Raw genomic sequence first — 18,937 nt, 5'->3', positions numbered from 1 at the left:
TGACATCCATTGAATAGCTTTAAATGTAGGACTTGTTTTTTCTTCCCTGAAGGCTTCAGGATAAAAATGTGATTTTTAAATTTATGTCAATTTAGTATAACTGTAAAGAAAAAAGTGATACTTAAAAAGATAGTAAAAACTCCAAACTTCCCTCATTCATTCTATTAACAAGCATTTTAATGTTGATCTGGGAAATCCTTTTAAAATGCAGTGAGGTTTTTAACAAGAACATGTTGTCATTCCCACCCTCCCATATTTTATTAATAGTACCTTCGATTTGAACTACAATCTACACTTTGTAGAGACAACTGGAAGATAGGGTTAATAATACTTGTGCCACTTACAGTGTAAGGCACAAGTATTATTAACTCTATCTTCCAGTTGTCTAGTTTAGACTCACAAGAGTTAAGTGACTTGGCCAGGATCACCCTGTTAATAAGTGATCAGCACTTTCTCCAATTGATCCTGCTGCCTCCTTACTGACCACAACTCTCTTAAGTTTTTCCCATATCTGCTGTGCTCTCCAAGTTCCTTGCAGGCTGAGGTACCACCAAAGGGATACAAGTCAATGAAAAGTACTGCACTTGCTTTAATAAAGAATTCTAAGTGATTCATAAATTTTAGAAGACTCAATTGGTCCTCCTGCAACTCATTATGGGAAAGTAGAATGATGATGGCAGCTATATAGATAGCACTTTCTTTGCACGTTCTGCTATTCACCATATTCATTGATTCATTCAGTCATTCATTAGGTGTTCTTGTGCATGCTGGTGATACAGTGATAAACAGAACATTCCTTCCCTAAAAGAAGCTTTTGTTATATTCTATTTGTTATGGCTCGTAGCTTTATAGAACAAGTTGAAAGAGACCTCAGTGGTTACCTACATCAAATAGAATCATTTTGTTTCAGATAGGTACGGTGGTATAGTGGAATGAGCAATCGACTTGAAGTCAGAAGGCTGGGTCCAAATTCCACATCTGACACTTAATGCTTGTTTTCCTCATTTGTAAAGCAAAGGTTTGATTTTCTGGAGTCTATCAATCAATGTATTTTTCTTTACATTACTGAGATCATCTTATACATTGCTCTGGGTCTTCTTCCTTTGTTCAATTTTAATTCATTCAAGCCTTTTCAAATTTCTATGGATAACTACTTTTCAAGGTTCTTATGAGGAACAACAGTAATATTTGTAAATTATTAAGCTCATTAATAAGCATATATTCACTTTGCTGACTTCCCTTTTTTTCCATTCTTTTGCTACTACCAAAATGGAAAAAAAAAACAATGCACTTATACTTATATATGGGATTTTTTCACTCTGTGTATGACCTCCTTGTGATAAATTCCTAGTTTTGAAATGTTGTGTCAAAGAATATATGCAGTTTAGTGGGAATTTTTTTAGTGTGACTTCAAATTGTTTCCCAGAAAAATTGGATCAATTCAGAGATCTGCCAACAGCACATTCAGAGTGTCTTTCTTCTTACAGCTTCCTCTGATGTTTACCATTTTCATTGTTGCCATTTCTGCTGATATAATTGTGAAATATAATCTCATTTATTTTAATGTATATCTCATTAATGATTTGGAACCTGTTTTCATAAAATTTTTAATAGCTTTCATTTCTTTATAGCTCTGTTTTGTGATGTTTTGGACCCCCAATGTTTCAGAGAAGATTTTAATTGACATCATTGGAGTGGACTTTGCCTTTGCAGAACTCTGTGTTATTCCTTTGCGCATTTTTTCCTTCTTCCCAGTTCCAGGTAAAGCTTTGTAATTCCCTTTCCTTTTAGCTTTCTTACTTTGGGAGTAAATATCAGTACTACATTTTTGCAGGAGATTTTATAGAAGAAAGAAAAAAAATTAAAAATAAAAAAACTACTACTACTACTAATAATATAACATTTTAAGTACTTTGCATGTATTATGTCATTTGAGACAAACACAGGTGGCAGTTTAAGAGAAAACAGAGGCAATAAAATGGGAATCAAATAGCAAGACTAGGGAAGAAATCTGAGGTTGTGACTTGGAATACTAGGAAAGAAAATAATGATAGTTTAAAATAATTATCAAATCAGTACACTGAGATGACCAGAAGACAGCAAAAAAGCTGTGGATTAAAAATATTCAAAAGTGATTAGAAAAATACAGCATGCATTTAGTTATTACTTGCCTTTAGTATATAAGATCAGAATAAAGGAGTTGAGAAAGAATCTCTAAGTTGTGATCATTTTTAGATTCGGTGACATTTTAGAACTTAGCTATAAGCTTCTACACATGCTGTTGCTTTCATTTTCTTGGACATCAGCAGAAACTGTCAAATGAAAAGCTAAATGCAACTTAATAGAAGAACCAAACACTTATGGACTGTTGCTCACTGGACAGTGATTGAACAGAACAAAATATTGAATTGTTTAGTACACAGAAGTGAGGACTAGCTGTATTGTCAGGAAATAAGACTTGTCCTGACCTTGTTTGCTCAAATAGATTTGTAAAGAAGGCCCAGTGTTCAGATTAAGAACATTGTAGTCACTAATTTCAACTGTAATGAGGCATCTGTGTGTCTGCAATTTAAAAGCATATTTCTTGTCTAAAAACAGGAATTGTATCTTTCTGGGCTTTGGTTTTCTCTTCCCTAAAATGAAGGGGATTGAATTAGGTGATTTTTAAGGTCCCTTGTAGCTGTGAAATTCTGTTTCCTTCCTTATGTTGTGGCTAATCAAGCGAACATGTGGTTTGTCATATATCACACTTGTCATATTAACCAGATAAAATAATGTTCCGGTATTGGAAAAAGTAAAATGAGCTTTAAAACTGGTCTGTCCATTGGGAAGTTATTGTACATGGATACGTTCAGCCCAGCAGTGAGCACTCTTTCTCCACTGTGTATTTGCTTGATGCTGACTCAGCAGAGGCTCAGGCCTATTGTCAATTGTTTAACCATAGCTGGTTGCTACTTTTGAAAAGATATAAGTCTACTGTGGCCTTTAAGTCCTCAAGATTCAAAAATGTAAGGCGGTTCCACATGGAATAAACAAATTTTCTGAGCTTTCCTAACTAAGAAAAATCAACTCTGTCTTTCACAAGCAAGAATCCCTTGTGCAACACTCTGTGTATTTTTTGAGTTCCTAACTTATACCTACAGTCTATGAGAGAGATCTAAAAAAAGCATAATGCATGACCCTTGCCTCTATGTGGAGCTTAGGATCTAATTAGGGTGATAAGATCAGCACACAGGAAATACACTGTACAAAGAAGCATGTTAGCAAGAATCCCTTGTGCAACACTCAGTGTGTATTTTTTGAGTACCTAATTCATACTTAGACAGTCTATGAGAGATCCTAAAGAAGCTTAACACATGATCCCTGGCCCTACCTGGAACTTAGGGTCTAATTAGGGTGATAAGATCAGCACACAGGAAACATACCCTACAAAGAAGCATGTTATTTAGGACCAAAGAAAGCTCTGCGGACAATGTGTTATAGATCTTCAGAGAAAAGAATACTGACATAGAAGGAAATGGGTCAAAGGAGCTTTGGGCAGAGGAAGAATAGGACCTTATGGATCATGGGGAGGGAGGGAAGACTGAATAGGCTAATGGGAAAGAAAAAGAGGGGCACTGGAACAGAGCAGAGATGAGATGAAATGGAGCTTGATTTTAATCTGACGGTGATAAAGTCTGAAGGTCTTGTAGGACAATAAGAAGAATTCAAATGGAACATAAGACTGGATAAGTAGAATATGCAATGAAAAGGACAAGGTAGTACTAAGCAAAGTGTTTTATTAAAATTTTATTATTACTATTTTATTACAATAGGTCCCTATTAATCCCTTTAGTGAACCTAAAAAAGGAAATTAAGCAGCATTGGGCCAGGAAATCAAGCAGAGAATATGGGATAGACCTTAAGGTTTAACTACCCCTTTGTCTCAGCTTAGAAGCCTTCATAAATAATCCATTAGGAAAGAAAATATCCTCCAAATATTTAGTAATCTGTACTTGTCTGTAAGTGGAGGATCCTTAGCAGAAATGGGGGCAATGGAGTTCTCAAAAGGCAATTGCTGATGTCATCCCCCATTGTCTCCAAACAGTCACGGTGAGAGCACACTTGACCGGTTGGCTAATGACCCTGAAGAAGACATTCGTATTGGCCCCCAGCTCTGTGCTTCGGATCATTGTCCTCATCACTAGTCTTGTTGTCTTGCCTTATATGGGGTAAGTAGCTTTTCCAACTTCTATTCCAGGTGCATCAGGGCCATCATCCTCATTTCCTTCATAAGTGTAACATCCAGACTTAAGCTCTGCATTTTCATGTATAAGTCTCCAGTGTATCTGGATTTAGAACTCTATCTTTGAGCTAGCAAATCTGATCAAAGGAGGTTTACAGTCATTTCTGATCAATGAGGATAACAATCACTAATTACCAAGTGACAAAGTCTGCACAATTCTGTTCCCCTGTAATGAGAAACCCCATGGATAGGAAATGGAAAATCCCATCACAAGGGAGTTTTAGAATGTGAACTCTGTCATTAAATATCAGGACTCTTTACATTCTCAACTTTAACCTTAGATGGTTTAAAATATTTGCTACAATATTTATTTTATGCTGACTATATCTTTTATTTGCATCATGTTTTGGGGTTATATTTTTAAGGATACATTTTTCTCTTATTTTCAGGGTTCATGGAGCTACCCTAGGAGTAGGGTCACTCCTAGCTGGTTTCGTGGGAGAATCTACCATGGTTGCAATAGCAGCTTGCTATGTCTATAGAAAACAGGTAAGATGTTGATTAATCTCAGCAGAGAGCTGCTCCATGTATAACCAGCCAACAAATATTTATTAAGATAGATGCTAGGAATACAAAGCCAATAAGAGAACCAGGTATACACCATAGCTCATGCTAAATTAAGACTATGTTCTGAGAGACTTTTCAAGCCCACTTTGCAGTCACCTTTAGGAAATCAATATCATTAGAAAATCCTTAGGGAAAATTACTAATTGCTCTTTAAAATCCTCCTTCTCACACCCTCTATCTTCGAGCTAAATTAGCTTACATGAAATGTCCTTTCATATCTCTGCCTGCCTCATACCTGGAATTTTCTTCTTCCTCTCTTCTGTGTCTTGGAACCCCTAAATAACTTCCAGGCTCAGCTCAAGTACTTACTATTTCTTGAGAGAGCTTTACTATTCCCCTAATTATTTCTGGTGATATCACTGGTGATATTTTGAAGTGTCTCTGACAATTCTTAAGTGACTTAAGTGATGTAGAATTGTACGAAGTCATTAACCTCACTTTCTCTTCAAACTCTAGTAGCAGAACAAAAGTCAAGACAGCTGGTTATGGTCCAGGATGCCAGGATGAATGGGGTTTCCAGTGCCTGACCAGGCTCTGAGCACTCCACAGCTGCCTCTGTGACCTCTGAACAATGTTTTCATTTACCCATTCTACCACTGTTAGTACATAGGCACATGGGCCAAAAGGACACTAGCATTTTAAAGTACCTCCTGTGTGCCATACACTATGCTAAGTGCTTTACTTGCTCTTTGATCCTTATACTAGTCCTGGGAGGTAGATAATAAGTGTCTAAGGACAAATTTGAACTCAGGTCTTCCTGACTGGGCTCACTCCAGTGTGCCGCCTAACTACTTAGTATCACCCACCCCCAATTTTTTTTCTTAACCTTGTATTTACCTATCCATGAACATGCATCCCACAAGTTAAATACAAACTCTTTGAGGACTTGCATTTACATCCTCAGTTGCCAAGCACAATTTCCGAAACAAAGTGTGTGCTTAATAAATGCGTATTGATTGATTGCTTGATTCCCCACCTAACTCTCCCTCTATTTGACTTCCTTACCACAAAAGCAAATCCACTTAATCATATTTGAAAATAATTTCTAAAGTCATAACATCATTTGATGTTTAGGTCTTAATAATAGAAAAATAGTTCTCTGCCCAAAACAAAATAAACAGGACCAGAAATGTGTACATAATGCATTATAACTGTTTACTTCTTTTCTTTAGAGGAAACATTTTAAACAGATTTCTACAGTCTTGCTATTCTTGCCACAACAGACTGAAATCATAGAACATAAATAACAGAATATAAATTCTCTTAAGTTTTCATTTTGTCTTTTTTTCTTTACATATTTTTGTTATTTTTATTAAAGCTTTTTACTTTTAAAACATATGCAAAGATAATTTTTCACCATTGATCCTTGAAAAACCTTATGTTCCAATTTCTGCCCCCCTTCTCCCCACTCTCTCCCCTAAGTGGCAATTAATTTTGCCTTTGTAACCCTAGCACATTTAATAGTGCTTCATCCTCAATATATTTTTAATAGATCCTTATTGGATTAGGTTGAGGAAATCCTGAAGAAATAATTCTTTTGGGATTCTTCTTTTCAACTTGACTAGAGAACTTTGCCTTTAAAGGATGTCACCATAAAAGGTGTGTATATTTATGTGCGTATAATAAACCATTTGCCATCTTCCAAAGTGAAGCACAATGCACTTTCTAAATTTTTTCCAACAGCTGCCTGCTTCCTGAACTTCCTATGACCACTTATTTTTACGTAGATCTTGTCACTTAGAAATGCCCCGTCATAGATTGTCCTCTAATCACTTGATGGTTATATATTTAACCTAACAAAATTGTAATATTCTTAAGAGGAGCCCATGTCTACTGTATAGCCCTCACTGCATGTAACCACAGTATAGATAAACAGTATTTAATAAATATTTAATGCGTTGAACTTAATTTTTGGCCAAATTGATATTTATACCTTCAGTATCGAGAGACAAGTGGATAACATTCTGTCTCATGAACTGTCGTTGTTCCATGGCTAACTTGCATTGGCCCCTTGGCTCTGCCTTGTATTGATGAATTCTTCTTTGATCTAGAAAAAGAAGACTGAAAATGAGTCCGCCACCGAAGGTGAAGACTCCGCCATGACTGACATGCCTCCAACAGAAGAAATTACAGACATCGTAGAAATGAGAGAAGAGAATGAATAAAGACACAAGATGACATGACTGACCCCCGTGCCGCAGAGACCGTTGGAATACTACTTCAGCATCTTTTCTTCTTTCATCCTGGTTTTTTTTTTTTTTGTTTGTGTGTGTGTGTGTTTTTTTAATGAAAGAGGCCTTGATTTAAAAGGTTTCAGATAAATTCTCTAGCATACTGGGTATGCTCACGTTGATGTGGGACCTAAAGAGAGGTCTTTTCTTTTTCTCTCTTTTTTTTAATGGAATTCATTTTTCTGCACCATTAAAAACTAAAAGACACGGCTGCGTCATGGTACAAGTTGTCTCCATTGTTGAAGCCTTCACTTCCATTGGACAATCTGCATTTGTCTACCAAAGGACTGCTGTGTCTCTGTGCCATTGGCTACAAGGCCACCCGTGCCCTCCGGCCACAAACTCAACTCCAGTTGTTTTTTTTTTTTTCCTTTCCTCCTTTTTAGGATCACAAGGTTGAAAACAGTATCTAAACATTGTTTTCTTTTACTTGCTTGACAATAACTTGGCTGTACAAACAGATATAACCCTTGTGGCCTAATATATTCCTCTTGCCCATGGAGTTAAAAACTGCCTGCTATTAAAATTCAGAGGGTCAAGAGGCTAAATTCAGGAAGAGTCAAAGCCTATTCAAAGGAAAAGATTGTGAATGGACGTCATTGAAATATGGAAATAGTTTTTTTTTCCTGGTCTGAGACATCATTGGGGTAGCAAAACTATTTCATTTTACATAGGAGGATTCCAGTTTTGTTTTGTCTCTTTAATATCCTGCTATATACGTCAGTGTTTTTTAGTCATCTCATAGCACCAAATTTCAAGTTTTTTGCATGCCATTACCTGCTTTTCATTCTCCTATCCTGAAGGTGGCACTACAGGTAGCCGAATGGAGCGCTCTAACTTTTTTTTTTTTTTTGGTTTTGGTTTCTTCAAGACAACTGAAAGCTTTATCAAAGTCATAATCTAGCGATCTTGTGCTGGATTGGGGTATTAATAATTTTTTAGGTATAGTTTATTGTATCATTCTGCCATTCTTATAACTTTGTGGTACCTATAACTCATGGAATGCACTAGGATATAGCCCTTTCATGCCATACAATAAAAAGAAGACACTTTATAAAATTACTAAAAATCACTATGTGATCTTCCCTAAAATTAGGCATTTGGAATCAATTTAGTAAAGTATATTTTTCTAAGTTTCAAATATTTTTTTTCTTTTTGAATTTTGGACATATTTAGTTTACTAAATTCTTGGCTTAGTCAAAACACTTGAAAACTGACAAAACCTAAATAAAATATTATTTTAAATATATATATACTGTATAGGTTATGTAATTTATTTTAAGCTACAATACATTTCCTATTTTTGCATTTTCAACGAGATGTCTTTAATGCAATATGTTGGTTGCCTGTATGCAAATATGATTAGTTAAAACATATTGTATCAGTGAGCATTGTGTCTTAGTTGCAGTAGTTGTACTTGGTTCATTACTTGTACAAAAGCAATTAAGATTGAGTAAATTTCAGGAGGAATATTTTTCAGTGTGAGTGAATGGGGTCTAATTAATTGGTCAGCCTAAGCAGAAAACATTGGGAACAAAATGGTAACAATACTAGATAGGCAAGGAATACAAAGCCCTCTGGCTGGAGTTTTTAATTTTGTTTTCAATGTTGTACTTAGATTATTCCTCATAATAAATTAACTAAGATGAATAAAGTCAACCTTGTATAGGAATAGTGTTGACATTTAACTCTCTGGATACATAATATCCCTTGGGCATGCCTACATTGTATAGAGGCCTATGTACTTCCTAGAGACCTGACCTGTTGTCATTTTTTTTTCTTATCCCACATAGTGAGAATTAAGATGTACAGCTTTATGACAACAGTAGGGGCAAAATTCAGGAGTGAAGGATGGGGGAGGAAACGAATGGGGACAGAGATCTTATATTTTTGTTTTAGGGACATGGCTAGAAATTTAAGTAGCAATATATTTTATTTGTGAGTGTTTGGTGCTTGTGGAATTGAAGCTAGATTTTTTTAAATTAAAAAAGTAAATTCATCCCTAAAAATCAGGTGATTAAAGTTTCATTATTTTGAGTTATGCAGAATTGTTGAGTTGTTAAAACTGAACTTCAGCAATCCCCTTTCAAATGTGACCATTCTTGTTAAAATAACCAAAAATACAAAAGAGCAACAATGAATCCAAAGTGGGAGAAATGATTCCAGTGCTTTCTTGGAATGCTACATACCTTTCCCAGGGGGATGCATCTTGAAGAAGACTTCCTGTACTCCCGTCAAAGGAATGGATTTAACACAGACTTGAGTTCAAAGTTGAAAGTCTATGACAGATGTCATCTTCTATTGTGAACGAAGGCTTCACAGAAAGAAAAAAAGAATATGAAAGTGAGGAATGGGGATCTAGTAGGACTAGGGATAGGCAAAGTAGACAACAACTGGGCACACTGCTTAATCTTTTATTAAAATGTCCATTTTATGTCAGAAAATCTTAATCTCTGTGAAATACAGGTATTTATCTTGTTATAAATTAAGCCACATATCCCCTCCCCCACTAAAAATGTTCTTAAGCCTCTGGTGGAGAAGTAGCCCGTGTAATTTTTCATTTCTTATTTAGGGCACCAATGTTTTGTCTAATTTTAGGTGCAACATGTTTGCACATTTTCCTCCCAAATTGTTGAGAGAGTTGATTCCAGTCCTCGGGCATATTGTCACTAAGTATACTTAACGTGAAAGTCAAATAACTGAGAGAGTGATTAAATAGATTATCTCCCTAGTGAAATAAGAGCAAGAGCTATGGAGATGATAGGATTGGCTCTCTATTATTGGCTCTTTTCAACGTTTAAAAAAAAAATAAAAATAAAAAAGCCTGAAGGATATTTTCATTTGAAAATTTAAACGTTAGCATCTCTGACAGATAATTATCCTGAGCTAGAGAATCTTCCTGTTTCGCATTTTTTTTTTTCTGGCTAGTGGAGGAGGAAGTTATTTTTTATTTGGTTGCCTTCAGTATTTTTTTTATTAAGCTGATACAAGGAAATAATCCTGCTTAAAGGAGGAACTTGTGTCTCCTGGCACACAAATCTTGCTGTAGAAAGGAAATGGACCTCTAATAAGATATGGACATGCCAGCCAAATATCTCAGGGATTGTTGAGAAATTTATTAGCAGGAAACCCATGACTTACCATTTTATAAACTTGGGGATGCAAAGTATCTGTTTTGCTTTGCTATGGATCATTCACCCAGCTCTCCTCTGTTTTCTGGGCTTGAATCTGAGATGATAGAATGTACAGACATAATAAAATGAGATAAATTCGTTCATTTATTTTTCAACTTAATTCAACACCTTACTATTATGCTATGCATTGAAATGTTATATAGATCAGTAGTTTTCCAGAGATAGAAGGGCAGAAAACCTGTCTCATATATATTGGCTCTGTGTCCACGGACAGGTCATTTAACAGAGCCCACACACAAGTCAAAGACAAAGTTCCAAATAAGCTGCTGATCTATATTAGAGGAGAATTTCCACACTAGGTGTGTGGATGAATGAAGTCACAGGTCTGGACCAAAAATTTAAAAAAAAAATTCTCATTTGTATAGAAAGCATATTGTTTGTTTTTGTTATCATACCAGATCTTCAAAAGAGATTTGTGAAGTGATAACTTAGGCATTTATCCTCATTTGATGAGGAAGCTGAGTCTTGGCAGAGGTAACTGGTTTGTCCAGTTTTATGACTTATACAGTAAGTTAGAAGTGAAGGTAGGACCTAGACCTCAATCACTGAGCCCCATTGGGGGTTTGTCTGTAAACTCCTCTGCATTTAAAACAGGAGCTGTGTGACCTTGCCTTGGTCCTCTGACTCCCACTCTGGCTTCCTCAGTAGTTTGCCTATAAACAGCAGAGAGGTAATATAAATTCACATTTATGTACAGAAGGACTGACATTAAATTCCTAAAATACTGGGGAAGGAAATCGCTTGTTATGAATACTTTTCCAAACTTTTTTGCTTTTTATTTCTTCTTTTCTCTGAACTGAAGATTCCTCTCAATTTCTAATTTAGTTAGTTTTTCTTCTGAGGGGAAAGTGGAATTTGCATGTCAATTGATTGTCTGGAAATACCTTGATTTTAAAAATTAAATAGCTCTCTGGATCGTTTTTTTTTTTCCTTATCATTAAAGTAGTAGGATGAGAATATATTTAAAAAACAAAAGGGCAAACTATATTTATATAATTGTAATTAAAGCTATTCATTTTAGAAATATTTGTATTATATTTTAAAAAATCTTTCCATTTTAATGAACTTTAAGCCAATACTTAGGTTAAACTTTATTGGTTAAGATTAGAACTAGCCATGGAATTAGAGCTAGCTATCTTCATCTAGGGGTGAGCTGGTCTCTGAGCTTGGAGTGGGATGCAGCTTGTAACAGGACCATAAATTTCTATAAACCAGAAAAAGAAAGGGTTTCAAAGGCTAGCATGTGTATATGTGTCTGTGTGTGTCTGTGTGTCTGTAGTACACCTTTCTTGAGGAGTGTAATTATGGCTTTAAAAAACATAGAGACTCATAGGTATGGTAATACCTGCAATGCACTTTCAGTTAGTATCACAAAAATTGAAAATAATGGTTACCTTCAGAAATCAGTGACTTTCACCATTGCCCTCTCTTACACACACACACACACACACACACACACACACACACACACACACACGCTCTCTCACATTAGAAGAATTTAGCCCTAGATCCTCCCTGTTAAAGGCATGCTTCTTGTAAATGTATTAACAAGGTTTTTCTGTGTGTGGTTATTCTGAATCTCTATTTCTGTAATTTGAAGCATCAAAGATATCATGTGACAGATCAGATGATCTAACCACTTAAGAAACAGGATGTATAGCAAATCTGGAGAAAATATTTCTTTAAAAATATGGTCATTCCTTGTTCCTTATTTTTTCCAACAAAATAAAGGTTTTAAAGTTATTTAGAAGCATCAAAATATAAGTGAGATGTTCTTTTTATGCTTGCAATATTACTTCATAAAGTAGGAAGAGCATAAAAATTAAGTTAATCATTTGATCTCAAAGAAGAAAGGGAATAATATGACCTTATTTTTCAAGAGGTTCACTTTTCTTCTCTTAGGGAAGATCAGGCAAGGTTAGGCTTGTTCTGCTGCTATATTCTTTCTCTAAGAACTACACCAAAGGAAGAACTTCTGGATCAGTTTAAAAAAACAAATAAATAAACCTCTTTTAAGTCCTAGTGGCTCTGGGGGAACTATAGCCAGTAACTTCAATAATAATTTTTTCTTTTTATATTTTTCTGCCTCATTTACAATCAACCAGGCTCTACAAAAGACTACATATATGCATTTTTCTAAAATGCTTTCAACACTAGGTAGAGTCAACAACTTTGTTTTAATATGATACCTGGTTTTAGCTTAGGTGATGTAGGTAAAAGTGCACTTTGCTAAAATGAGACGACCTCAGCCAGTGGCAGTATGTGTATTTCAAGGAAAACTAGAACTATGATCTCCTATATAACAAGTGGTTTCTTAATTTTTTTCCTTAAAAGAATGAACCAGCTAAAAGTAAATCCATTTGTTTTTACCCTTGCACTCTATGGGAAATTATTTAGAAAATATAATTTTTTTCCTAGGAAAATTTAAGAGACAGGCTCCTAACTTTGGTCCTGGGGGGTAGTAATGGTGCCTTGGGGAAAAAAAAATGAAAATTTCTATAGGAGGGCCAATTCCTAGAGCCTAAACATTTCTAAGGAACCTAAAAGTTCATGTAAAGGACAGCCAAATGAGTTATGAGTTTGTTACTAAAAACAGTATTGGTGCTTCAATAGCGTACAAGTGTCACTACCTGCACATCCTACGAAGTCATGTGACCTTCAAGAAATGGTTATTGTACAAAGGAGAAATAAATAACAAGTAAATATATTGTTGTAGAACTCTACATGAATATTATTGGGTTTTCTTAACCATCTTCCAAGGTAAATGAGACTAAAGTCTAAAATTAGTAAGAACGAAGAATTGGATATAAGAGTTAGAATGGAATAAATCCATGAAGATAGGAGGTTTTTCTGTGTAAATTGAGTGTCAGTTTCTTCCAAATGATGAAGCTTAATTATTTTTGAGAAAAATTTCCAAAGACTCAAGGGCCCATAGCTAAAGGATTTGAGTCCCCACAGGATTTAGAGTGTGGCACAATGAGACTAAAATTGGGGAGCAAGAGGAAGGGGTAAGAAGAGCATGGGAAATGGGAATTTTACCTCGTTCATCATTTTATATCTAAGAAGAGATTCAGTTGTGTTGTGTGTTTAAAAAACTTTTTTAAAGGTACATTGGGAATCGTGTATGTGTGCTTTAGCTGTCAGTTTATACACTTATTTCACATCAAAACTGGGTTTAATATAAACCATTGAAATCACTCACATTAAAATATTTGTGCAGCCTTTTGATTTAAAAAATGACTGCAGAGGTCAGTACAAAGTATGTATTGCATTAATGAGTGCTGTTTATGTATTTAATAGAGAGAGATGTAAGTTTTTGCATTGTTAAGAAATTTATCTATGCTTTTCTCCCTTTTTTTGGATTTGTGCTCAGATATTGTCAAGTAGCTTTCATAATCTAATTTACTTTAAGTAAAGCTCAACAAGTTTGCATATGATTGAAATTGTTTTCAGTTTTTTCATTCTGATATTCTAATCACTTGTTCACTGCCTCATTACTAGCAATTACTGAGTGCTTAGCTATACAACCAAATTTAAGCTTAATCACAGTTTCCTCCAATTTTAAAAACTACAGTAAAATTCCATTTCTTTCCATTGGTAAATCTTCCAAAATTTAAAAACAACAAGTTCTGTCTAGTATATTTTTTAATTCATGTCCATTTCATATAGATCTGTCTCCTGTGGAAATGACTTTATTCCCTATATTTTTAAGAATCTACATTAACTCTGGAGATATAAATAGAATAATAGTCTTCTAACACATTAGCTTTTCAGTCAAGGATTTATGGGAAAACACAGACAAAGGGAATCAAGTAAAATGGGGATCAGATTGTACAATCTGGATTGTCAGAGAAAGAACCCACACAGAGAAAGTTCAAAAATCATCCACTTGGTTTTTGAGATTTTTCTATGATTCATGATTTTAAAATATTCTTATCTGTTGCCCACTTTTGTAATTTCTGTGAGCATTTCCTTCAATTATTAATTTTAAAATAAATTCAGAGATTCACCAGATTGCCTAAAAAAACCAAGATACAAAAAAGATTAAGAACTATTGCCTCTACGATTAGAGCTGTCAAACATTGAAATGAAATGGACTGTCTAGTAAATGTCTCCATTACTAGAACTTTTGCATGTTTATAACATCTCAATAGAATGTAAGATCCTTGAGGTCAGGGACTGTTTTCCACTGTTGCCTTTTTTTTTAATTCCCTACATTGGTACCTTATACTAACCGGATACTTAAAACTTATTGGATTAGCTAACATAGATATAATTAATTAGAATAATATTCCTATTAGATAAGTAGAGAAAAGAAATTTCTCCCGTTACATGGAGGAGGAAAGATAAGAGAGCAGTGCATATAGGTATGGAATACCATGTATAAATTAGATGTCATCATAAATACCTTTTTTTTTTTAAATATGAGCTCCTGAATGAGCAAGAAACCATACAAAGTCACTTTTTTAAAAAGCGATCCAAACACCCAAACATATATTGTAATTGTTTTCTAAGAATGCAAAGGTTTTGTCTACATATAGTACATGGGACCTGAAATCCAATTTAGTTCAAGATTTTTGTTGTTCAGTGATATCTAACTCTTTGTGACCCCATTTGGGGTTTTCTTTGTACAGATGTTAGAATGTTTGGCCATTTCCTACTCCAGCTCATTTGCCACATGAAGAATTAAGAAAAAAGAGTGTTAAGTGACGTGCTCAGGGTCACACAGCTAATAAGTGTCTGAGGCCAGTTTTGAACTCAGGAATATGAGTTTTTATCACTCCAGGCATTGTACCCACTTCACCACCTATCTGCCCCAGTCAGAGATAAGAACTGTTTTTTATAATGCATTTAAAAACAAGAACAACATTCTCAGCTTTCAGGATATACAAAAAAAAGGCATAATTTGCTGATTTGCTCTGGATACACTCTATAGCATCCACACTTGAATGCAGTACTCCAGGGCACAACAAACCAGTACTATCTTCTCTATCTAGACATATTTTCCTGTTAATGAAGTAGATATTCACACAGAGCATTTTGGTTCTCATACCATTCTGCTGATTTCTATGATGCCTTTAGTTCACTCAAACCCCCAGATTTCTTTCTGATAAAACTGCAATCTAGCTACACCTTCTCTGCTTTGTGCTTATGGAGCTGAGTTTAACTTTAATATGAGGCTTTAATAAAATGAAAATTAATAGCAATAAATATAAATTCAGCTCAGTGCATATGCATAATTTCCTGCAGAGGGTGAGTTTCTCCTGATACTTCTGTTTATAATGACAATGACATTATGCTGATTATATCAAGCCCCATAATATTGCAAAGATTCCTAAATAAGATTAATACTTACTCAAAGGTGTTAGGCACCATTATCCACAAATAAAAAGGGATGACTCATTTCCACTTAATGATCTCCAGTTGGATGATCAGCCTCTTAAAAAAAAATCATTTCAGCTGAATGTACCAACATATCAATCACATCTGACTGCAATATTCCATATCCATAGTCCTCCATATCTTGAAGTTTGGAGATATATTTTCTCAGTGCTTCTCCAGATCAGTATAATTATAAAACATTCCGTTTTGTTTTTGTTTTTCTATTTATGTGTATTTTTACATTCACTATGTATATATTTTCCCAGTTCTATTTCACTCTGTATTATGGAATAAACAGAACTAGAAAAACACCACATAAACATATACACATATTTTCTTATTTCTCTTAATTCTTAATTTTTGTGACTTCTTAAGGTGCATAACATTCTTTTACATTTAGATAGCACAATTTATTCATCCATTGCCCAATCAACTTGTACTTACTTTGTCCTTAGTTCTTTGGGGTATATATGGGATTTTTCTACCCTCAACCTTCGTGAGGCATATGTGTGTGTATCAGTAATACTTTTGCATCAAAAGTTAAAGACATCTTAGTGACCTTTTGTTAACATAATTTCAAGCTACTTTTCAGAATCTTGTCTTTTTTAATTAAAAAAATATTGTTTTAATAATGCAAAGTCTATCTTTTCATCCTCCACCCCAGCCTTCTCCCAAATTGAGAATACAAGAAGAACAAAAAACAATGCAAACATCAATTAAATTAAATCAATTAAAACAAATTTCTACATTGACCATGTTGAAAATTTTTTTTCTCATTTTTCATTCTGAGTCCTTAAATTCTATCATGAGGTAGATAACATGTTTTATTATTGGTCCTCTGGAATTGTGGTTAGATCATTATGCTATTAAAAGATCAGAAAAATAGTATTTTATCTCATTTGATATGTCATAAATCATCCATCTATTCCCCAATTGATGTACATTCCTTCAGATTCCCATTCTTTGCCACTTCAAAGAACTACAATATTTTCTACATTTTTAAAGTTTGTTTTGCTTAGGATTAATCCTTCCCTTAATCTACCCTCTTTCAAATTTCTCTTTCTCCATTTTCCCCTTTCCATCTGATTTCCCTGCTGAATGAAATATATTTCCCTGCTCATCCCTTCTTTTGATAAATTCAGAGAGAGAAGTTTAAGTGTCAGTTGTACTCCTTTACTTTTCCCCTTCTTATATGAGTAGATATTTATTTGTGCACTCTAATTATATGATAATTTCCCTCAATCTTCCTTTCTCTTCTCCTTAAATCTCTGTAATCCCCTTTCCTCTCTTTCCATTCTTTTAAGATCACTATGACTTAGCCTTTGATCTAACAATACCAACAATATCTCTAAGAAATCATTAGAAGAGGGAGAGGACTGACATACAAAAATATTGATAGCAACTCTTCTTGTGGTGGCAAAAAACTGGAAACTGAGAGGATACCTGGAAATGGCTGAACAAGTTGTGGCAAATGAATGTAATGGAATTCTATTGTACTATAAGAAATGACAAGCAGTCAAATTTCAGGAAAATCTGGAAAGATTTACATGAACTCATTGCAAAATGAAGTAGGAAGAACCAGGAGAATATTGTACACAACAACAACAACAATTATTATTGATTTAGTTCTCAGCAATGTAATCAATGATCCAAGACAATTCTAAAGGCTTCATGCTAGAAGATGCTACCTAAGTCCAGAAAAAAAAAAAAAAAAACTGATGGTGCGTGAATAAAGATTGGAGCTTATAGTATTTTTATTTTATCTTTTTTATGGACTTTTTTCTTTTTTTTTCTTTAACAATATGGAAATATGGAATAACAACATGGACTAATATGCTCACCATATAAGGAGAGTGAAAAGGAGGGAAGAAAGGAAAAAATTTAAAACTCAGACTTTAAAATGAATGTTATAATTTGGCTTTACATATATCTGGAAAAAATTAAATACTATTTTTTAAAAAATCACTAACTATAACTTATCAGAACCACTTCCACAGCTTGTCTAATTGGACTCCTGTAACCTTTGGTGATAAGATTCCAAGGGAACACACATATAATTTTCCTATATTAATATGTGAGTAGTTTTTTCTTGTTTAATACTTTATCATTATTTATTCTTTGTTTTTGTTGTTTCTCTTGACTTTGTATTTGAACTTCAAAATTTCTAGTTACCTTTTGTTTTTGCATCATGAATTCTTGAAAGTCTTCTATTTCATCAAAAATCTATTCTCTCTCATCAGCATTATACTCAGTTTTGCTGGGTAAGCTATTCTTGAATGTAAGCTCGTATCCTTTACCTTCTGAAATATTCTCTTCTAAGTTTTCCATTCCTTTATAATGATGACTACTAAATCATATGTGATCCTGACTTGAACCCTTCAGTAATTGAATTCTTTCTTTTGGCTACTTTTTTTGATCATTGATTGTCCAATGATTCTTAATTTTTTTTTCCTTCTCTCTGTTTCCAGGTCAGTTATTTTTCCTATATGATAACCTTACCTTTTCTTCTATTTTTCCAGTCTTTTGATTGTGTTTAGTATTTCTTCTTGCCTCATTGAGCCACTATATTCTATTTGGTCTATTCTTCTTTTCAGGTAGTTTGTGAGTTGGGCAAAGTTTTGTACTTCTTGCACCAAACTGCCAATTCTCTCTCCAATTCCTTCTTCCATTGTTCTCATTTTTTTTCAATTATTTCTCTCAAATGCTCTCATTTCATTTATGAAAACATTAAACACTTAAAAAAAAAAAACTCTTTTTTCATTTCTTCCAAGAATTCTAAGTGAATTTTTGCCCACACTTTTTCTCTGAAGATTTCTTGTAGATTTCTTTTGGGGAATCATTTTCTTCTTCTAAGTTTGTGGTTTAAGCTTCCCTACCACTACATTAGCTCTTTATAGTGAGATTATTTTCTTGCTTGATCAGTCTTTCAGCTTATTTCCTAACTCCTAACCTGATATTAGGGCTAGGTGCTGTTGCATTTCTAGAGGGAAGGTCTGATCTGATCTTGTTTTTGCTTTCTTGGGAGTATGCCGATCTCAAGAATAGTCTAGGAGTGTATACGTTTAGGGCTTGCCCTCAGAGTGGTCTAATCAGCAAAGTCTGATTGCTGAGTCCTGGTCTGAGCTCTGCAAGTTCCTGATCTGTCTTGAGTCTAAGAAAGAGTAGATATCAGCCCCTATCAGCCAGTAGGACAGTTCTTTTGCTTCAGAATGGCAGAATTGTTGATTCTCCTTTGGTTTGAAATCCCTGCCCTGACTATTCCTCTGCAGGCTGGGCTA

At 34.5% G+C, this 18,937-nt stretch overlaps 1 protein-coding gene across 2 annotated transcripts in view; it reads left to right on the top strand.

The window, feature by feature from the left end:
• Positions 1-13,714, top strand: part of ANKH (ANKH inorganic pyrophosphate transport regulator) — a 150,120-nt gene extending 136,406 nt beyond the window's left edge. For both annotated transcript variants that reach the window (XM_051969863.1, XM_051969862.1), the window contains 4 exons: positions 1,632-1,761; positions 4,088-4,211; positions 4,675-4,774; positions 6,904-13,714. In XM_051969863.1, coding sequence (XP_051825823.1) covers positions 1,632-1,761; positions 4,088-4,211; positions 4,675-4,774; positions 6,904-7,017 — 468 coding nt within the window. In that variant the 3' untranslated portion in view covers positions 7,018-13,714. The remainder of the gene's footprint in view (positions 1-1,631; positions 1,762-4,087; positions 4,212-4,674; positions 4,775-6,903) is intronic.
• The last annotated feature ends 5,223 nt before the right edge of the window (positions 13,715-18,937 follow it).

The sequence above is a fragment of the Antechinus flavipes genome, chromosome 1 (assembly GCF_016432865.1).
Source record: "Antechinus flavipes isolate AdamAnt ecotype Samford, QLD, Australia chromosome 1, AdamAnt_v2, whole genome shotgun sequence".
NCBI lineage: Eukaryota > Metazoa > Chordata > Mammalia > Dasyuromorphia > Dasyuridae > Antechinus > Antechinus flavipes.
This window is presented reverse-complemented; position numbering and strand designations above follow the sequence as displayed.